This window comes from Carcharhinus amblyrhynchos, chromosome 24 (genome assembly GCF_965287045.1).
Source record: "Carcharhinus amblyrhynchos chromosome 24, sCarAmb.v2.hapA, whole genome shotgun sequence".
Taxonomy (NCBI): domain Eukaryota; kingdom Metazoa; phylum Chordata; class Chondrichthyes; order Carcharhiniformes; family Carcharhinidae; genus Carcharhinus; species Carcharhinus amblyrhynchos.
The window spans coordinates 44,226,258-44,242,247 of NC_137347.1; the positions used below are offsets into that span (position 1 = coordinate 44,226,258).

The 15,990-nt window shown below is 42.4% G+C and overlaps 1 protein-coding gene and 1 pseudogene across 1 annotated transcript; one reads left to right on the forward strand and one right to left on the reverse strand.

The window, feature by feature from the left end:
- Positions 1–4,063: 4,063 nt before the first annotated feature.
- LOC145358046 (U2 spliceosomal RNA) lies at positions 4,064–4,205 on the forward strand (annotated as a pseudogene).
- A 2,134-nt stretch (positions 4,206–6,339) lies between these two features.
- tmem234 (transmembrane protein 234) lies at positions 6,340–15,981 on the reverse strand. The gene is made up of 5 exons (XM_080211336.1): positions 15,947–15,981; positions 14,906–15,057; positions 12,169–12,235; positions 9,476–9,568; positions 6,340–8,002 (listed from the first exon to the last, which is right to left on the reverse strand). Exons 1-5 carry the CDS (start codon positions 15,957–15,959, stop codon positions 7,926–7,928), a joined length of 402 nt encoding a protein of 133 aa, XP_080067462.1. The 5' UTR covers positions 15,960–15,981; the 3' UTR covers positions 6,340–7,925.
- Positions 15,982–15,990: the final 9 nt, after the last annotated feature.

The window sequence follows — 15,990 nt, forward strand, 5'->3', positions numbered from 1 at the left end:
CTTGAATTCTGCGTGACTCACGCTGAGGCGCTCTGCAGCGCAGACTGCGGGAGATTCATTTTGAAACTCCTGCTGAAAAGAACCAGCGGGAGTTACTCCTGCTTTTACGCAAAGTCAGCGCTTCAGGCTTTTTTTGGAAGAATCCTGGCCAACATATTATGTCTGGTTGGGTTAGCTCTGTTGGTTGGGCAGCTCGTTAGCGGTGCCAAAAGCACAGGTTCAATTCCTGGGCCTGCTGAGGTTATTTGTGAAGGCCCTGCCTTCTAAACCTTGTCCCTCGCCTGAGGTGTGGTGATCCTCATTTTAAATCACCACCAGGCAGACAATGGTCACCTGGGGCAATGGCGACGTTAGCTTTTCATTGTGTCAAGGGTAAATCTATGCTGCATTTACATTGTTAAAATTACAATGCAGAATTTGGCCCATCATGTCTGCACTAGCTCTTCAAATGAGCAATTCATTTAGTTCCTTTATCCTGCCTTCTCCCCATAACCTAGCACATTCTTCCTTCCCAGATAACAGTCTGAATTCCCTTTTCGGAAACCTCGATTTAAGCTGCCTCCGCTACACTCTAGGCAGCGCATTCCAGACCTTAACCACTGGCTGTGTGAAAATGTTTTTACTTGTGTTGCTTTTGCTTCTTTTATCAATTACTTTAAAATTGTGGCTTCTCCAGGCCAGGAGTGGGAACAGTTTCTCCCTGTCTATTTTTCTTAGGATTTTGAATACCTCAATCAATTCTCCTCTCAACCTTTTTTTCTCCAAAAGTTATACTTAATTTCCCAGTTATAACATCATTACATTGCACCATGAGTCCGCCAATGTGGATGCCATCACATATTAACACAGAGCAAATGGCTTATAAAAATCTACAAAGGCAATATCACTGGGTGTGGGGATGGAGGATGAGTCAAACATATAGAACATAGAACATAGAACACTACAGCGCAGAACAGGCCCTTTGGCCCACGATGTTGCGCCGACCAGTTACAAAACAATGACCCACTAACCTAAACCAACCCCTTTTCATCCATAAACCTATCCACGGATCTCTTAAACGCCCCCAAACTAGGCGCATTTACAACTGCAGCAGGCAGGGCATTCCAATCCCTCACCACCCTCTGGGTAAAGAATCTACCCCTGACATCCGTCCTATAACTACCACCCCTTAATTTAAAGCCATGCCCCCTCGTGCTAGATTTCTCCATCAGAGGAAAACACATAAAATCTTTTTCACTATTCATTGTGGTACCAACAGATGCCTGGGAGGGCAATCATTGTTCCTACTCAGAACTGTTATCTAGGGATCCTTGCTGTAACTGGGATGAGGATGGAATGGGATACGGGTGTAGTGCACGGTCTGATTCAACAGCCTGCTAACAACTCTGCGGCTGTAATGGTGACTTGGGTGAAATATCAGAGGTACTGACACAAATCCCTGAATAAAATGTCAGGAGATGGAGATGGGGACAGGCATATGTTGCCGGGGGGGGGGGGGGGGGGGGGGGGGGTGGTGAGGGGAATGCCGTCTCAAATTTCTCTGGTGCAATTGATAGAGAAAGAAGAATTTATTCAATTTTCTCAACTTGGACCTATCACAAATGCAGTATCTTAAAGGTGGGAAATCCCCCCCCACCAGAAATAATGACAAGAAGATCAAATATACCAGTTTACTGAATAGCCTGACCAACTGAATCTTTCTGACTCCTTGTGCAGTCGCAAAGAGTTAAAAGCAGAGCGATCTGACTGTCAAACATATTGGGGGAATTTGTTCATCATTGTTCATTTCCACACAGTCCGGCCTCTACTACCAGCGAGATCTGCAATTTCCAGGGTTTCAGGGAAACATTTCCTCGGAGGAACTGGGCTCAAGATCACCCCCACCACCACCACGTCATTTTGTTCAAGGAAGTCATATTTTGCATCAGAAGTGTAACAAAAGAAATACAAAGGGGGAATACTCAATGTATAAAGTGGAGTTAGGTATTGTATAGAATAAAGCACATTCAGCCCAAATGATCAATGCTAATGCTCCACATAAGCCTCCTCACTGATCCTGTCTCACCCTACCACTACAAGCTTCCAAGAAAACAGAAAATGTTGGAAAAACTCAGCTGATCTGGCAGCATCTGTGGAGAGAGAAACAGAGTTAACATTTTGAGTCCAATGTAACTCTACTTCAGCACTCTGCAGAGTCATTTGGACTCATAATATTAACCATTTCTTTCTGTCCACAGATACTGCCAGAGCTGCTGCATTTTCCAGCATTTTATTTTTATTTCAGATTCCAGCATCTGAATATTTTGCTTTTATTTACTGTAACCTTCTACTCCTGTTGCTTTCGATTCCCTTTGAACGTTGAACCACTCCATAACGAGTTCTACATTTTCACCCCTCTCTGGGGGGAAAAAAATGCCCTTCTCTGTTTAATTTTTGTAAAGCTTACCTGCTGCACAGTGTAAATGCTAAATTGTTAAGTGAAAAAATGATTGATTAAGAGTCAGATAAACCTCACAAGATTTGAAACCAACAGTGCCCCAATGGGAGAGCAATGTTCCAATAAGTATCAAAGATTCTAAATGAAAAACATAATTGTTTCTTAGCAATCACCTTAGTAACAGAGACTCGGAGCCAGATCATTGTGATATCACAGAACATGACATTCACTGACCTTATTTGTTGAGGCTGGAATCCACTGTGCTTCCTTGAGATTCACTGTTCCTGTCCCACAAAAATCTGTAAAATTAGATTTAAGTCTTAGGTTTTGTGTTCAATATCAGGTGGGATTTTATGGCCTTGCTCTTCCCAAAACTGTAAAACCCTGCCCGAGATCAATGGGCCTTTCCATGGTCTGCCACTCACCCATTCTGATTCCAGTGGTGGGCAGGACGGTAAAATTCTGTCCATAGACTCTGATGTTTCTGCCATTCAAGTGAAGCAAGTTCAAAGCGCACCTCCTCCAGACTCCTACCAAAGTTCCCTGGGTTTTAACAGAGGTATGCTCCCAGAACTCTAGCCCCATGGTCCAAACATAGTAGTAACCAGAGACTTGCAATCCAGAGTTCCCTGTGACCATTTTTTCTAAAAATGATTCCATTTGTCTTTTTCAGTCTTTGTTGCCTAGTTACCTGCTCCATCAGATTTTTATTTTATTTGTTCAAGGGATGTGGGCATTGCTGGCTGGGCTAACATTTGTTACCCATCCCTAATTGCTCCTGAACTGAGTTTCAGAGGCACTTAAGGGTCAACTACATTGCTGTGGTACATGTAGGCCAGACTGCGTAAGAATGGCAGATTTCCTTCCCTAAAGGACATTAGTGAACCAGATGGGTTTTTCTGACAATTGACAATGTTTTCATGGTCGTCTCTAAATTTTTTAATTCCAGATTTTTATTTAATTCAAATTTTACCTTCTGCCATGGTAGGATTTGAACTCAGATCCCCAGAGCATTTCCCTGGGTCTCTGAATTCTAGCACAGTGACAATACTCTACGCCACCACCTTCCCTGAACTTAGTAACAGGAGGTAAATCAAAGCCCACGTTTAAGTTCCGGCTTCTAGTAGTCCTTCCTAATTGGTGAATCCAGAATACCACCAGACAAATGAGGCAGATTGAAAGTAATCGGTAAAAGAATGAAAGGCCACATGAGTAAACAATTTTAGACAGCACATTGTGATCTGGATGTACTGTTGGAAAGGGCAGTAGAAGCAGAAAAAGGAGTATGGGAAAGAGCAGGGAGCGGCTCTAAATGAATATCTCCACTGAACAATTAGCATAAGCACAATGGACCAAATGCCCATCTTCTATGTCATCTAATTCATAGCCTGGCATTTCCCCACTCTATCATCATCACCAAACCAGGGGATCACCCTTGGTTCAGTGAAGAATACAGGAGGGCATGCCAGGAGCAGCACCAGGCATATCTAAAAATGAGGTGTCAACCTGATGAAGCTACAACGTAAGATTACTTGTGTGCTAAACAGCATAAACACATGGGATAGCCTGAGCTAAGTGATCCAACAACCAATGGCTTCTTGGCCAAGATCAAGTGTAGTATCTGTTATTGCTTCTCGGCCTTTTGGCTAAGATCAAGTGTAGCATCAACATGCTGTGCTTGGCTGAAGTCATTAGGTTATATTTTAGCTTCATTTGAAGCAATTTTTCAAAGCTGCATCTCGGTGTTTTGGCTAAGATGCAAATGAGATCAAGCCTTGGAGGAGGAGCTATGCCTACTCTAATCAGCTTGGATCATGCAGATCAGGCCCAAGACAGGAGGTGAGAGCCCTGTCTTGTCAGCTTGGATTGGGAATGTCTCAACTTGTTGAGACTCTGAATTGGACTTGATTTGATTGAATTGGAATAAAAAAAAGTGATCCAACAACCAATGGATTAAATCCAAGCTCTGCAGTCCTACCACATCCAGCTGTGAATGGTGGTGGACAATTAAAAACTCACTGCAGGAGATTCCATGAATGTCCTCATCCTTTATAATAAAAATAAAATGCTGGAAACACTCAGCAGGTCAGATAGCTTTTGTAGAGGGAGAAACAGTTAAGTTTTGTGTTCGATATCTCTTTTGTTTGGAGTTTCTCTCTTCACCGATGCTGCTGGACCTGAACTTTTCTAGCTCTTTTTCATTTTTATTTCAGATCTCCAGCATCGGCAATATTCCTTTCCCCCCCTCCTACAAAAGGAGGAGGGGGAGGGCGGGGTCCAAAAAATCAGGCTGAAAAATTTGCAACCGTCTTCAGCCAAAAGTACCGAGTGGATGATCTACCTCTGCCTCCTCCTGAGGTCCCCAGCATTACAGATGTCAGTTTTCAACCAGTTCAATTCACTCCACATGATACCAAGCTGAAGGCAATGGCTACTGCAAAGGCTATGGGCTCTGACAATATTACTGAAGACTTGTACTCCAGAACTAGCTAAGCCCCTAGCCAAGCTCTTCCAGTACAGCTACAATACTGGCATCTACCTGGCAATGTGGAAAATTGCCCAGGTATGCCCTGTACACAAAAAACAGGAAAAATTCAATCTAGCCATTTGCTGCCCCATCAATCTACCCTTGATCATCAGCAAAGTGATAGAAGTGTTGTTGCAATGCTATTAATCAGCATATTCTCAGCAATAACCTGTCCATTGGTGCTCAGTTTGGGTTCCTCCAGGACCACTTAGCCCCGGACTTCATCATAACCTTGGTACAAACATGGACAAAGATATGAAAGCAAGAGGTGAGGTGTATTATATATTTAAAAGGGTTGCGGGTTGCTTTAAGAATTGATCACATATTTTGATAGTGATGTCATAAGGGGGTTTGTAGAAGCTGCTGTTTTACTTTCAATTTATGCTCTGTGCAGTGCAGAAAAAGCTCAACAAATCTGTCATTGTTGTGAAATCTACTTGTGAAAATCATGTTTTTTTTGTTGGAACTTACAATCCCATAGTTAGGGCATTTCAAGGTGACAGTGACTACCTTTGAAATCAACACAGCCATAACCAAGTATAACATCAAGAAGTCCCAGCAAAACTGGAGTCATTGGGAATCGGGGGGGAAACTCTCCATTAGTTGGAGTCATACCTTACAGTGGTTACAGAGATTGGAAGTCAATTATCTCAGCTCCAGGACATCACTGCAGGAGTTCCTCAGGGTAGTGTCCTTGTCCCAGCTGTTTCATCAATGACCCTCCTTCCATTATAAGGTCAATTCCCTGACAATTGCAAAACGTTCAGACTCATTTGTGATTCTTCAGATACTGAAGCAATTTATGTCCATTTAAACAAGCTGGACAACACTCAGGCTTGAGCTGATTAGTTGTAACATTTGTGTCTCACAAGGGATATAGACATTGAAGTTGCCAGGCGGTGACCATCTCCAACAAGAGAGAATCCAACCATCGCATTGTCATTTCTGAATACTCCATTATCGACATCCTGGGGTTACCATTGGCCAAAAACTGAACTGGACCCCAATACAAATACTGCAGCTATAAGAGCAGGTCAGAGGCTGGAAATACTGCGCAGACTAACTCACCTCTTCCAAAGTTTGGTGTGGGGTTGGGGTGAAATTGCCAAAATAAAGGAGGAATTTGTAAAGTTTCAACTGTTAGAGATAAGTAACTTCTAAAATCAAGATGCTTTCAAATCCTAGCACAATAATACTTAATTTGCACAAAACTCATTCATTGTATCCACAGCAATGCAACATAGTCCAAATGCCCTCCAAATGTCCTTATATAATTGTTTAATGGGTGCTGAGAATAAACTCTGGTGAGCCACTCTAATTTAAGATCCTTAACATTTTTTTACCCTTGACCTTCAGCAGTCAATCAGCCTTTATTGTTCAGATACATTGAGCAGACCATTAGCTATCACCTTGGAATGCACAATCATCATCTGTAATGTGCTACTGTATTATGTTTTCTTTCCTTAACTCAGTTTTACAACAATTTCAAATCTTTGTTTGCAAATCTTGCCTTTGTTGCATTACTTTTTCCTCGAAGCTGGAGCATTTAATTTTTATTCAATGTTTACAGCATAGACAAGGGATATAGACATAGAAGTTGTGGGTTAATATTAAACTCAACCACAATTCCGTGTCCACATTTCGATACGTTTAATGTTAAATTTGGTCATGAAACAGCTGAATATTGCATCCAAATCCAATCTCCGCATTTCTATCCTATGTGCCGATATTCTGCATTACTTGTTCATACAATGGTTTTTATGGTATTTTATAAACTTGTTCTTGGCAGATGGAATGTCCCTGCCACATCCAGATCAATGCACAGTGTCACAACTTTCAGCCGGTCTACAATTTAGAACAAACTGCCTCATGAAAACACTTTCCACACATATATCCAGCAACTGAAGAGATTAAAAATAAATACTAAAAATGATCTTTTAATTAAAATAATTCAAGTGGAACATAATTAACCTTGGTCAAACATTAGATTTGGCTGGATGATAAATGTTATTCAACAAGATCCCTGCACAATAGGTCACTCCCTTTGGTCACATTGGTTCCCTATTTGCATGTTGTCCAATTTGTCCTTCAGAACCACAATCCCATCGACTTAATGTAGCAGATAAATCATTTCCATATCCCGGAGCTCCCTGTGGGAAACTCCATGTATTTTTGTCCCAATTACAGGCACACAGATGAAGAAGACTATGTTATTTGGTGGAAATCTTTGAAATTCCACAAAATAAATGTGTAGATGCTATATGTGTTCATGAATTTACAGATACACAACAGAACTATATCATTAATCAGCTCCTGTACATATATGCTTTATAAATGCATTAATACCATCTAGTGGCTGGGAGAAAGCATCACAGAATTAAAAAAAAACTGGTCAGTGTCTTGATTATTCTGGGATAACGTTTCAAACAATAAAAGCTGTCAGAGTACGATGCACTGACATTCTTTGTCACCAACTTTACACATTCACCAGAGTGGAGTTATCTTTATAGACCGTAACTTTCATTCTTTGATGTTCAGTATTACAAAACCATTCACCTCACAGGAAGAAATATATACCTAATTGTTTTGGACCAAGCCATGGCTCTATCCTCCAGTTACTAGTATAAAGACCAATGCTGGCTCTTCATTTGAAAATGCTAACTGCTGAAAAAGCAGATATCGAGAACTGAAAACGATTGCCCTCCAATTGGACACCAGATTGAAGATAACTAGAGTCTATTTTTCCTGCACAGGTCTCTGGTGTCAGGCAAACACAGCAAAAGTGGGACAGGTTTATATCTGTAAAATTCTTGAGTTAGAAGTTGATTATCCATTCTCCTCCAATTCTGAGATACATCCAGATTCGAGTTTTTCTCTTTTGTCATCATTTTATGAGTTGATCAAGTACAGCACAAGTATAAGTTTGATTTTGTCCTTTTGATGCACCAGGTTCCCTTTCTGTCAAGTCTCCACGCTGACTGTGCTGGCAACACACAGAGTGACACCTATGATAATCAGCAGCATCCCTGCCAGAGCCTCTGCAAAACAAGGAAAAAGGGGGAAAAAGAGCATATTTTCAAAGAGTGACTTGATAAATACGCAATAACCAAGACTCACAACACCCTTATTAGCACAGAATATAAAAACAGGGAAGTTGTGATGGAGCTGTACAAAACACTTGTTAGGCCTCATCTGGAGTGCTATGTGCAATTCTGGCTGCCACAGTATAGGAAGCATGTGATTGTACTAGAGAGGGTGCAGAGGAGATTCACTAGGGTGTTGCCTGGGCTGGAGCGTTTCAGCAATGAAGAAAGGCTGGATAGGGTGGGGTTGTTTTCCTTACAGCAGAGAAAACTGAGGGGGGAACCTGATTAAGGTGTATAAAATTATGAGAGACACAGATAGAGTAGACAGGAAGGAACCCTTTATAAGACCCTTGTCAGGCGTCATTTGGAGTACTGTGTGCAGTTCTGGTCGCCTCACTATAGGAAAGACGTAGAAGCTATTGAGAGGGTACAGAGGAGATTTACAAGGATGTTGCCTGGATTGGGAGGCATGCCTTATGAAGTTAGGTTGAGGGAGCTGGGACTCTTTTCCCTGGAGTGACGAAGGTTGAGAGGCGACCTGATAGAAGTTTATAAAATGTTGAGAGGAATAGATAGGGTGGATTCTCAGAGGCTATTTCCCCGGGTTGAAATGGTCACTACGAGAGGACACAGATTTAAGGTGTGGGGAGGAAAGTACAGAAGTGATGTTAGGGGCAAGTTTTTCACTCAGAGGGTGGTGAGTGAATGGAATCGGCTGCCGTCAGTGGTGGTGGAGGCGAACTCGCTGGGGTCTTTTAAAAGACTTCTGGATGAGTATATGGGGTTTTATGGGATTGGGGGTTATAGATAGGTCTATAGATTGGTAGGTGTTGATGTGATCGGCACAACTCGTGGGCCGAAGGGTCTGTTTGTGCTGTAGTGTTCTATGTTCTATGAACCTTTCCCCTTAGTAGAAGGGTCAATAACCCAGGTTTGGGGGGGAAGGGAAAGAGCTTTAAAGTAAGGGACAGGTGATACAGAGCAGATTTGAGGAAACACATTTTCACCCTGAGGGTGACAATCTGAATCTCACTGCCTGATAGGGTGGGAGAGGCATGAACCCTCACAACATTTAAGAAGTACTTAGATGAGCACTGGAAATGCCATAGCATATAAGACTATGGACCAAGTGCAGGAAAATGGGATTAGAGTAGATGGGTGCTTGATAGCCGGTACAGACATGATGGGCTGAAGGGCCTCTTTGCTATGACTCCAGATGAAGAAGGATAAGGGGAGACTCGAGTGAAACATAAAAACTGGCCAGGTTCAGTTGGGCCGAGTGGCCTGTCTCTGTACTGTAAATACTGTGGGTGGGATTTTCTGGCCCTGCCCACCACCAGAATAATCCAGTCACACTCAAACCACCCACAGCAGGTCCCACCACAACAGGATTGGACAGTCCTGGCCTATACATATTGTACTTACGTTTTCCACCAATATCTTCACCAAGCAACTTTCCAGTTACTAGTGTGAAAAGAAATGTGAGGGAATTTGATAAGAGCACAGCCAATGACAGATCTGCAAAAATAGACATTTTCATTAAATAATGACTTCTCGAAAGTTACAGAAGGAAAAACAATTATATCAATAAACACACAAATAAAGTGAATTGAAGTGAAAGGGGGAAACATTAACCTTTCTTGATCCTGTCCATTTACCCCAGAGCTGTCATTTTTTAAACAACTACTTTTAATTTCTGAAGCTGTTAAAATTTGAGTTGAAATTGATCCAAGCTGATAGATCAGCCACTGAGGGTAACTCTCACTCACACCAGCGGACCATCTATAAACAATGTGGCCTGTAGCTGCAATCACAGCACTCACATCACACAATTCTTACCTGTGCAGCTGTAATTTCTGTCACTTATCAAGTGCAGGATTTCAATGCTTTAGAATTAGATCACAATTGAGATTTACATGTGGCACAAACATCCATGTTGTTAATGGCAATATTTTCAATAATTCTAACATGTTTTGGACTTAAATGTAGGGGATACGATCAAGTTTGAGGATGATACAAAAACTTGTCAGGTGATAAATAGTGAGGAGGAAAGCCATAAACTGCAGGAGGGCATTAATGGACTGGTCAGGTAGGCAGAGCAGTGGCAAATGGAATTCAACCCAGGAAAGTGTGACGTAATGCACTTGGGGAGAGTTAATAAGGCAATGGGTTAGATGATGAATGGTAGTGCCCTGGAAAGTACTGAAGATCAGAGGGACCTTGGAGTGCATATCCACAGATCCCTGAAGATGACAGGGTTGGTAGATAAGGTGATCAAAAAGGCATTTGGGATACTTGCCTTTGTTAGTCAAGGGACTGAATACAAGAGCAGGGGGTCATGCTGGAACTGTATAAAATGCTAGTTGTGCCATAACTGTAGTGCTGCATGCAGTTCCGCTCACCACATTATAGGAATGATGTGATTGTACTGGAGAAGGTGCAGAAGAGATTTACCAGGATGCTGCTTGGGCTGGAGGAACTGAGCTATGAGGAGAGATTAGATAGGCTAGGAATGTTTTCCTTGGAACAGTGAACGTTGAGAGGATACAGGAGTTTGATAGGGGGATGGGAACCAAAGCAAAGGTGAATTAACTGAAGGGGACCTAGAAAGTGGGGCCGGTAAGACTCAGAGAAAGAGCAGGCAGAATGTGGTTGCTAATCAAAAAGGGTCTGGTGGATTGAAGTGCATTTGTTTCAATGCAAGAAGCGTAACAGGTAAGGCAGATGAACTTAGACAAGGGGGGGCGGTTTAGAACGGAGTTGAGGAGGAACTTCTTCACTCAAAGGGTGGTGAATCTCTGGAATTCTCTGCCCGTTGAAGTGGTGGAGGCTGCCTCACTAAATATTTTTAAGAAGCGGGTTGATGGGTTTTTGATAAGAGAGGGGATTAAGGGTTATGGGGAGAGGGCGGGAAAGTGGAACTGAGCCACGACAGATCAGCCATGATCTTATTGAATGGCGGGGCAGGCTCGAAGGGCTAGATGGCCTACTCCTGCTCCTATTTCTTATGTTCTTATGTTAGCACTTGGCTGTTGCCAATACAGAGACTTGATTAAAGGAAGGACAGGATTGGCAGCATAACTGTTCAAGAAGAGGAGAAGCTGCGAATGCAGTCCATACATTGTGATGTGTAGGAATAGAAGTGGGAGCAGCAGTTCCACGGGCATGCCAAATTTCCTTAGTCTTTTGAGAAAACAGAGGCATTGGTGGGCTTTCTTAACTATAGTGTCAACATGGGCGTGGGACCAGGACAGGATGTTGGTAAACTGGACACCTAAAACCTGAAGCTCTCAACCCTTTCTACTTCATCCCCGTTGATGTAGACTTCCTCCAAGTGGAAGAAACAATCTGAGGTTGAAACAACCCACATCACTATCATCATGTAACTCATACAGGGCAATTACACTGCTGGCTTTGTTCTCGGGGACTCACAAGCTTTCGAGGTTAAGCTCTTCTTCAGGCTCTTCTTCTTCTTCATTCACCTGAAGAGCTTAACCTCGAAAGCTAGTGAATTTACTATCAAATAAATCGGTTGGACTTAAACCTGGTGTTGTCAGACTTTTTATTGTGTTTACCCCAGTCCAACACATTTGTTCACATCATTTGTTCTAGGGGGACAGATACTTAGTGTTTTTGGCCAAGAAAATTGCATTGAGAAAAACAAAAAGTACAGATTAAGTTGGCAGCTAAACAGCACGATAGAGCTCCAGATAATATTCCTGGAGAGGTTCACTAATGTTGCCACAAAGAACTATTAAACAGCATTTATTTAAAACATTTATTTGTTCATGGGATGTGAACGTTGCTGGTAAGGCCAGCATTTGTCATTGATTCCTAACTGTTCCTGAGACACGCCACATGCTTACATGCATAAAGATTGGAATGACAATATCATGATCAATTTATTTGTGAAGAAAATTCACCACAAAGTTGTTTTTTGACAAGGAGAAGACGATGAGAATATGTCTAAGATGTGCACAGAAGCTCTAAGTTACACTTGCAATTACAAATAATTCGAAAGGCCTCCAAAAATGGAATTTGATTTTAAAAAAATTGCAGTATAAAAACAGTGGCATCAGCGCTGTAAAACATCTGCTGGAATGAAAATGTAGACTGACCTGTAGATGCCAGTGTGAAGTAGTAAATGACTGATCCACATTGGTTAAGGAGAAAAGGTACCAAATACTGAAAAACATAAATGAAAGAAAGATAAGAGAACATCAATTCTCAATCTTTCTTCCAACACTATCAGATTATCTTGTTCATCAGTTATCTGGAGTCTGAAATAGGTCTGATGTTTAGCTCTTCCCTTTAAAGTTCCTGAGCTCAACTGACTAATCCAGGTTATTGGAGCTGGTTTGAATTACTGAGGCTTTTTTCTTGCACACAGGTTCCCAAGCTGGTGTCCACAGGCCCCCCCGTGGTTCATGAAAGGTTTCCAGGGAGGAGGGGAGATGAGCGTGTGTGTCCTGGAAGCTGGCAGCCATCACATGGGTGGTAAATACCCGTTCAAAGGTGCAAAATTTAAAAAGAATAGGGAAATCAAATGAGCCAATCAGAGCATGGCCTCTAGGAGTATTGGCTGCTGACAGGCTGCCTAGTTGTGTGTGAATGTGAGACAGGAAGGTGAGCATGTGTGAGAAAGGGAAAGAGATGTATGTGTCTGATATTAGATTCAGCTTTCCAGCATCATTCCTACAACTAAAAATGACAATCCACTTACGTAGCTTTAATCAGAGAACTTATTACCAGACTAATATGTATAGATACAGCGAGAAAAAACTCATTTACATTCAATTTCTGTGTTCGCACCTATTTTGTGGCATAAAAAGAGGCTTTGACATTGAGAATGTTTGGAGTTCCTTGATGCTCTTGGGAGGTCACTAGGGGTCCAATGGCTCGAAAATGTTGGATAATCCCGTTTTAGGGCGTATGTCAATCAGATCCAGCTCAGGGCCAAACAACACATTGAGGCAGACCTGTGGATTTCTCCTGATTTCACTTATGTTGAGAAAGAGGATATTATCAAAGCACAGAATTGTTTGGCTTTTGGTGTCTGCACCAATCCTCCAAATAAGCAATTTCCTTCAGGCCATTCTCAAGGCTCCTCTGCACATTCTTCCTTTTTTATCCAGTAAGTTGCTGCGATCTCAAATGTGCTCCTTGAAAGGGTGGTGGAAGAGATTCAATTGTAACTTTCTAAAGGGAATTGCAAAAATGCTCGAAAATATAGTTTAATGCTGTGCATGGCTCCAATTGCTATCAGAATAACTGATGTACAGTCATTTCAAATTTCCTATTACAGAATATTGTAGTAATATTTTCTTACTCAAAATTCTTACTGCATCCCAATTTACATGGAGACTGTAAATCAGTGATCTTAAATAAGAATACAAGCTCTTTTTCACCATTTAGTTTGTTGAAAGGGTAGTCCTCAGTTTAGAAGGGAGATTTTTGGGAGTGTAAGAGTATTGATGAAGCTCAGGGCAATAGGGAAGTTTGGGTGGAAGAAAGCAGTGCTGGTAGGGGCACTGATATTTGAACATATTGGGAAAGAGTTCTGGAAATGTTTTGAGGAGTCAGTGAAGAGTAGAACTCAATGGAGTCCAGATGTGAGGGCACTGGGGACAGGTGCTGCTGGATGTTGGAAGTACTTGAGAGGCATTCCCAGAAGGAAAAAAAAGCAGGGAAATTAAGAATATTGGTCTGAACTGTTCTTTTCCTTCTGGATTATGGAATAATTCTGTTAACAATATGGTGACAGAGGTTTTTTCAGAATAAGACATATTCTTAGGAGTCTTGAATAACAATCACCCTTCAATTATCCCCACAAAAGGACTAATTGGTCACTTGTCTCAGTGCTATTTGTGGAATCTTGCTGTGTGTAAAATGGCAACTTACTGTCTATACAGCAATAGTTCCTGCATTTCCAAAGTAATCCATTGGATCTGATGTTTCTTGGGATGTTGCTGAGAGATACGATAAGTTGCAACCTAGATGCAAGACTTTCTTACAACTGAAGCTGTATTTAAGATTCCCAGCTCCTGGAGTTTATCTCCGATAACTGTATTTACTTTGGCATATTTTTGTTTCACTGATTTTAACATCAATCAAGGGTAAAAATGAATGTAAGTTGCACAACCTGTCAGCTGAATTCAATGCGGGTCAGAGATGGTAGAGCGTTAAGAAAGACTGGGGAGCAAGCATTGGAAAGCAAGAAGGAACTGGTAGTCATTCTGACATAGCTCATGAGCTGGAACGATATTGCAGCAGTGTTGGGAGAAGGGTGGTTAAACGAATGGTCGTCAGAGTTGGAAAATTGAGTAGCAATGGTGTGAAAGGGTCACAGTAAGAAGTCTCACAACACTCAGGTGATGAAGGAACAGTGTTCCCAAAGCTTGTGGGTTTACTATCAAATAAGCTTGTTGGGCTTTTGCCTGGTGTTGTGAAACTTCTTACTGTGTTTACGCCAGTCCAATGCCGGCATCTCCACATCATGAAAGGGTCACACAAGTGAATGGATACTTGGATTCAGTTAAATAGTCTGATTGAGTTAAGGAATAAGCAATGACAAAAAGGGAGGGCCTCTGGCATAATGCAATATGCAGCCTGCTAGAAAGGAAACACTAAAAGGATACATGTTCGGTCTTATGTTATTAACAAATTAAACTGATGTTGAAGGTCAGCTGGGCAAATTGTGGATTGGTTCACAATGTAGAATGATTCACCAATTCAACTTCTATCTAAAATAAAGATGATTAAAGCTAAAATATAGTGATCTCCTGACGTGGCATTTCTCATGATGTTTTAAAGAATGCAATAATGTCAGTACATATTTTAAAATGATTTTCTCACCTTGTAATTGAGAAATAAAAACTTCATTTCTGCAAAAAGCCGAATGACCCCATTTCTGGACTGAACCTTCTCTATCCCCTCTGTACCCTTTTTCAAAAAGGGGTTTGTTCCACCCCAAAGCAGTGCCACGAGGAGAAGGCTGCAAACCTGAACTGAAACAGAAGGAAGAAGATTCTCAGCAGATTCACTTGGCTATGGGTGCAGATTCAAGAGATTTATTTGATACTAAATGCCACAAGATTTCAGAACGCTGTTTACTATCAAATAAACTTGTTGGACTTTAACTTGGTGTTGTGAGACTTCTTACTGTGTTTACCCCAGTCCAACACCCACATCTCCACAACAAGAGACAGGGGTCAGTGTGTGGGGTATGTGGGACAGCACGTGTGGACGGCATGATGGCACAGTGGTTAGTACTACTGCCTCACAGCACCGGGGACCCGGGTTTGATTCCTGGCTTGGGTCACTGGCTATGTGCAGTTTGCACATTCTCCCCATGTCTGCGTGGGTTTCCTCCAGGTGCTCCAGTTTGCTCCCACAATCCAGAGATCATAGAACCCTATAGTGCAGAAAGAGGCCCTTTGGCCCATCGAGTCTGCATGGACCACAATCCCACCCAGACCCTACCCCCATATCCCTACTTATTTTACCCACTAATCCCCCTAACCTTTAGCATCCTAGTACACTATGGGGCAATTTAGCATGGCCAATCAACCTAACCCACACACAGTGGGGGGAAACCGGAGCACCCGGAGGAAACCCATGCAGATGTGTGGTTTAAGTTACTGGGCCATGGTAAATTGCCCCTTACTGTCGGGAGGACTAGTTAGGGTAAATCTATGGGGTAATGGGGATAGGGTCTGGGTGGGATTAATGGTCAGTACAGACTCGATGGGCCGAATGGCCTCCGTCTGCCCTGTGGGGATTCAGTGAGAGGAGGCAGTGCTGTGCAGACTGTGCGGCGGGCCGAAGGTGGGCAGCCGGCGCTCTCTCTGTTTGCGGAGGGGCGACCGGGCGGCTCCAGCCGGGAGGGTCACTCACTGACAGTCGCCATGGCAGCAGCCCCTGACCTCTGACCCCCCCGC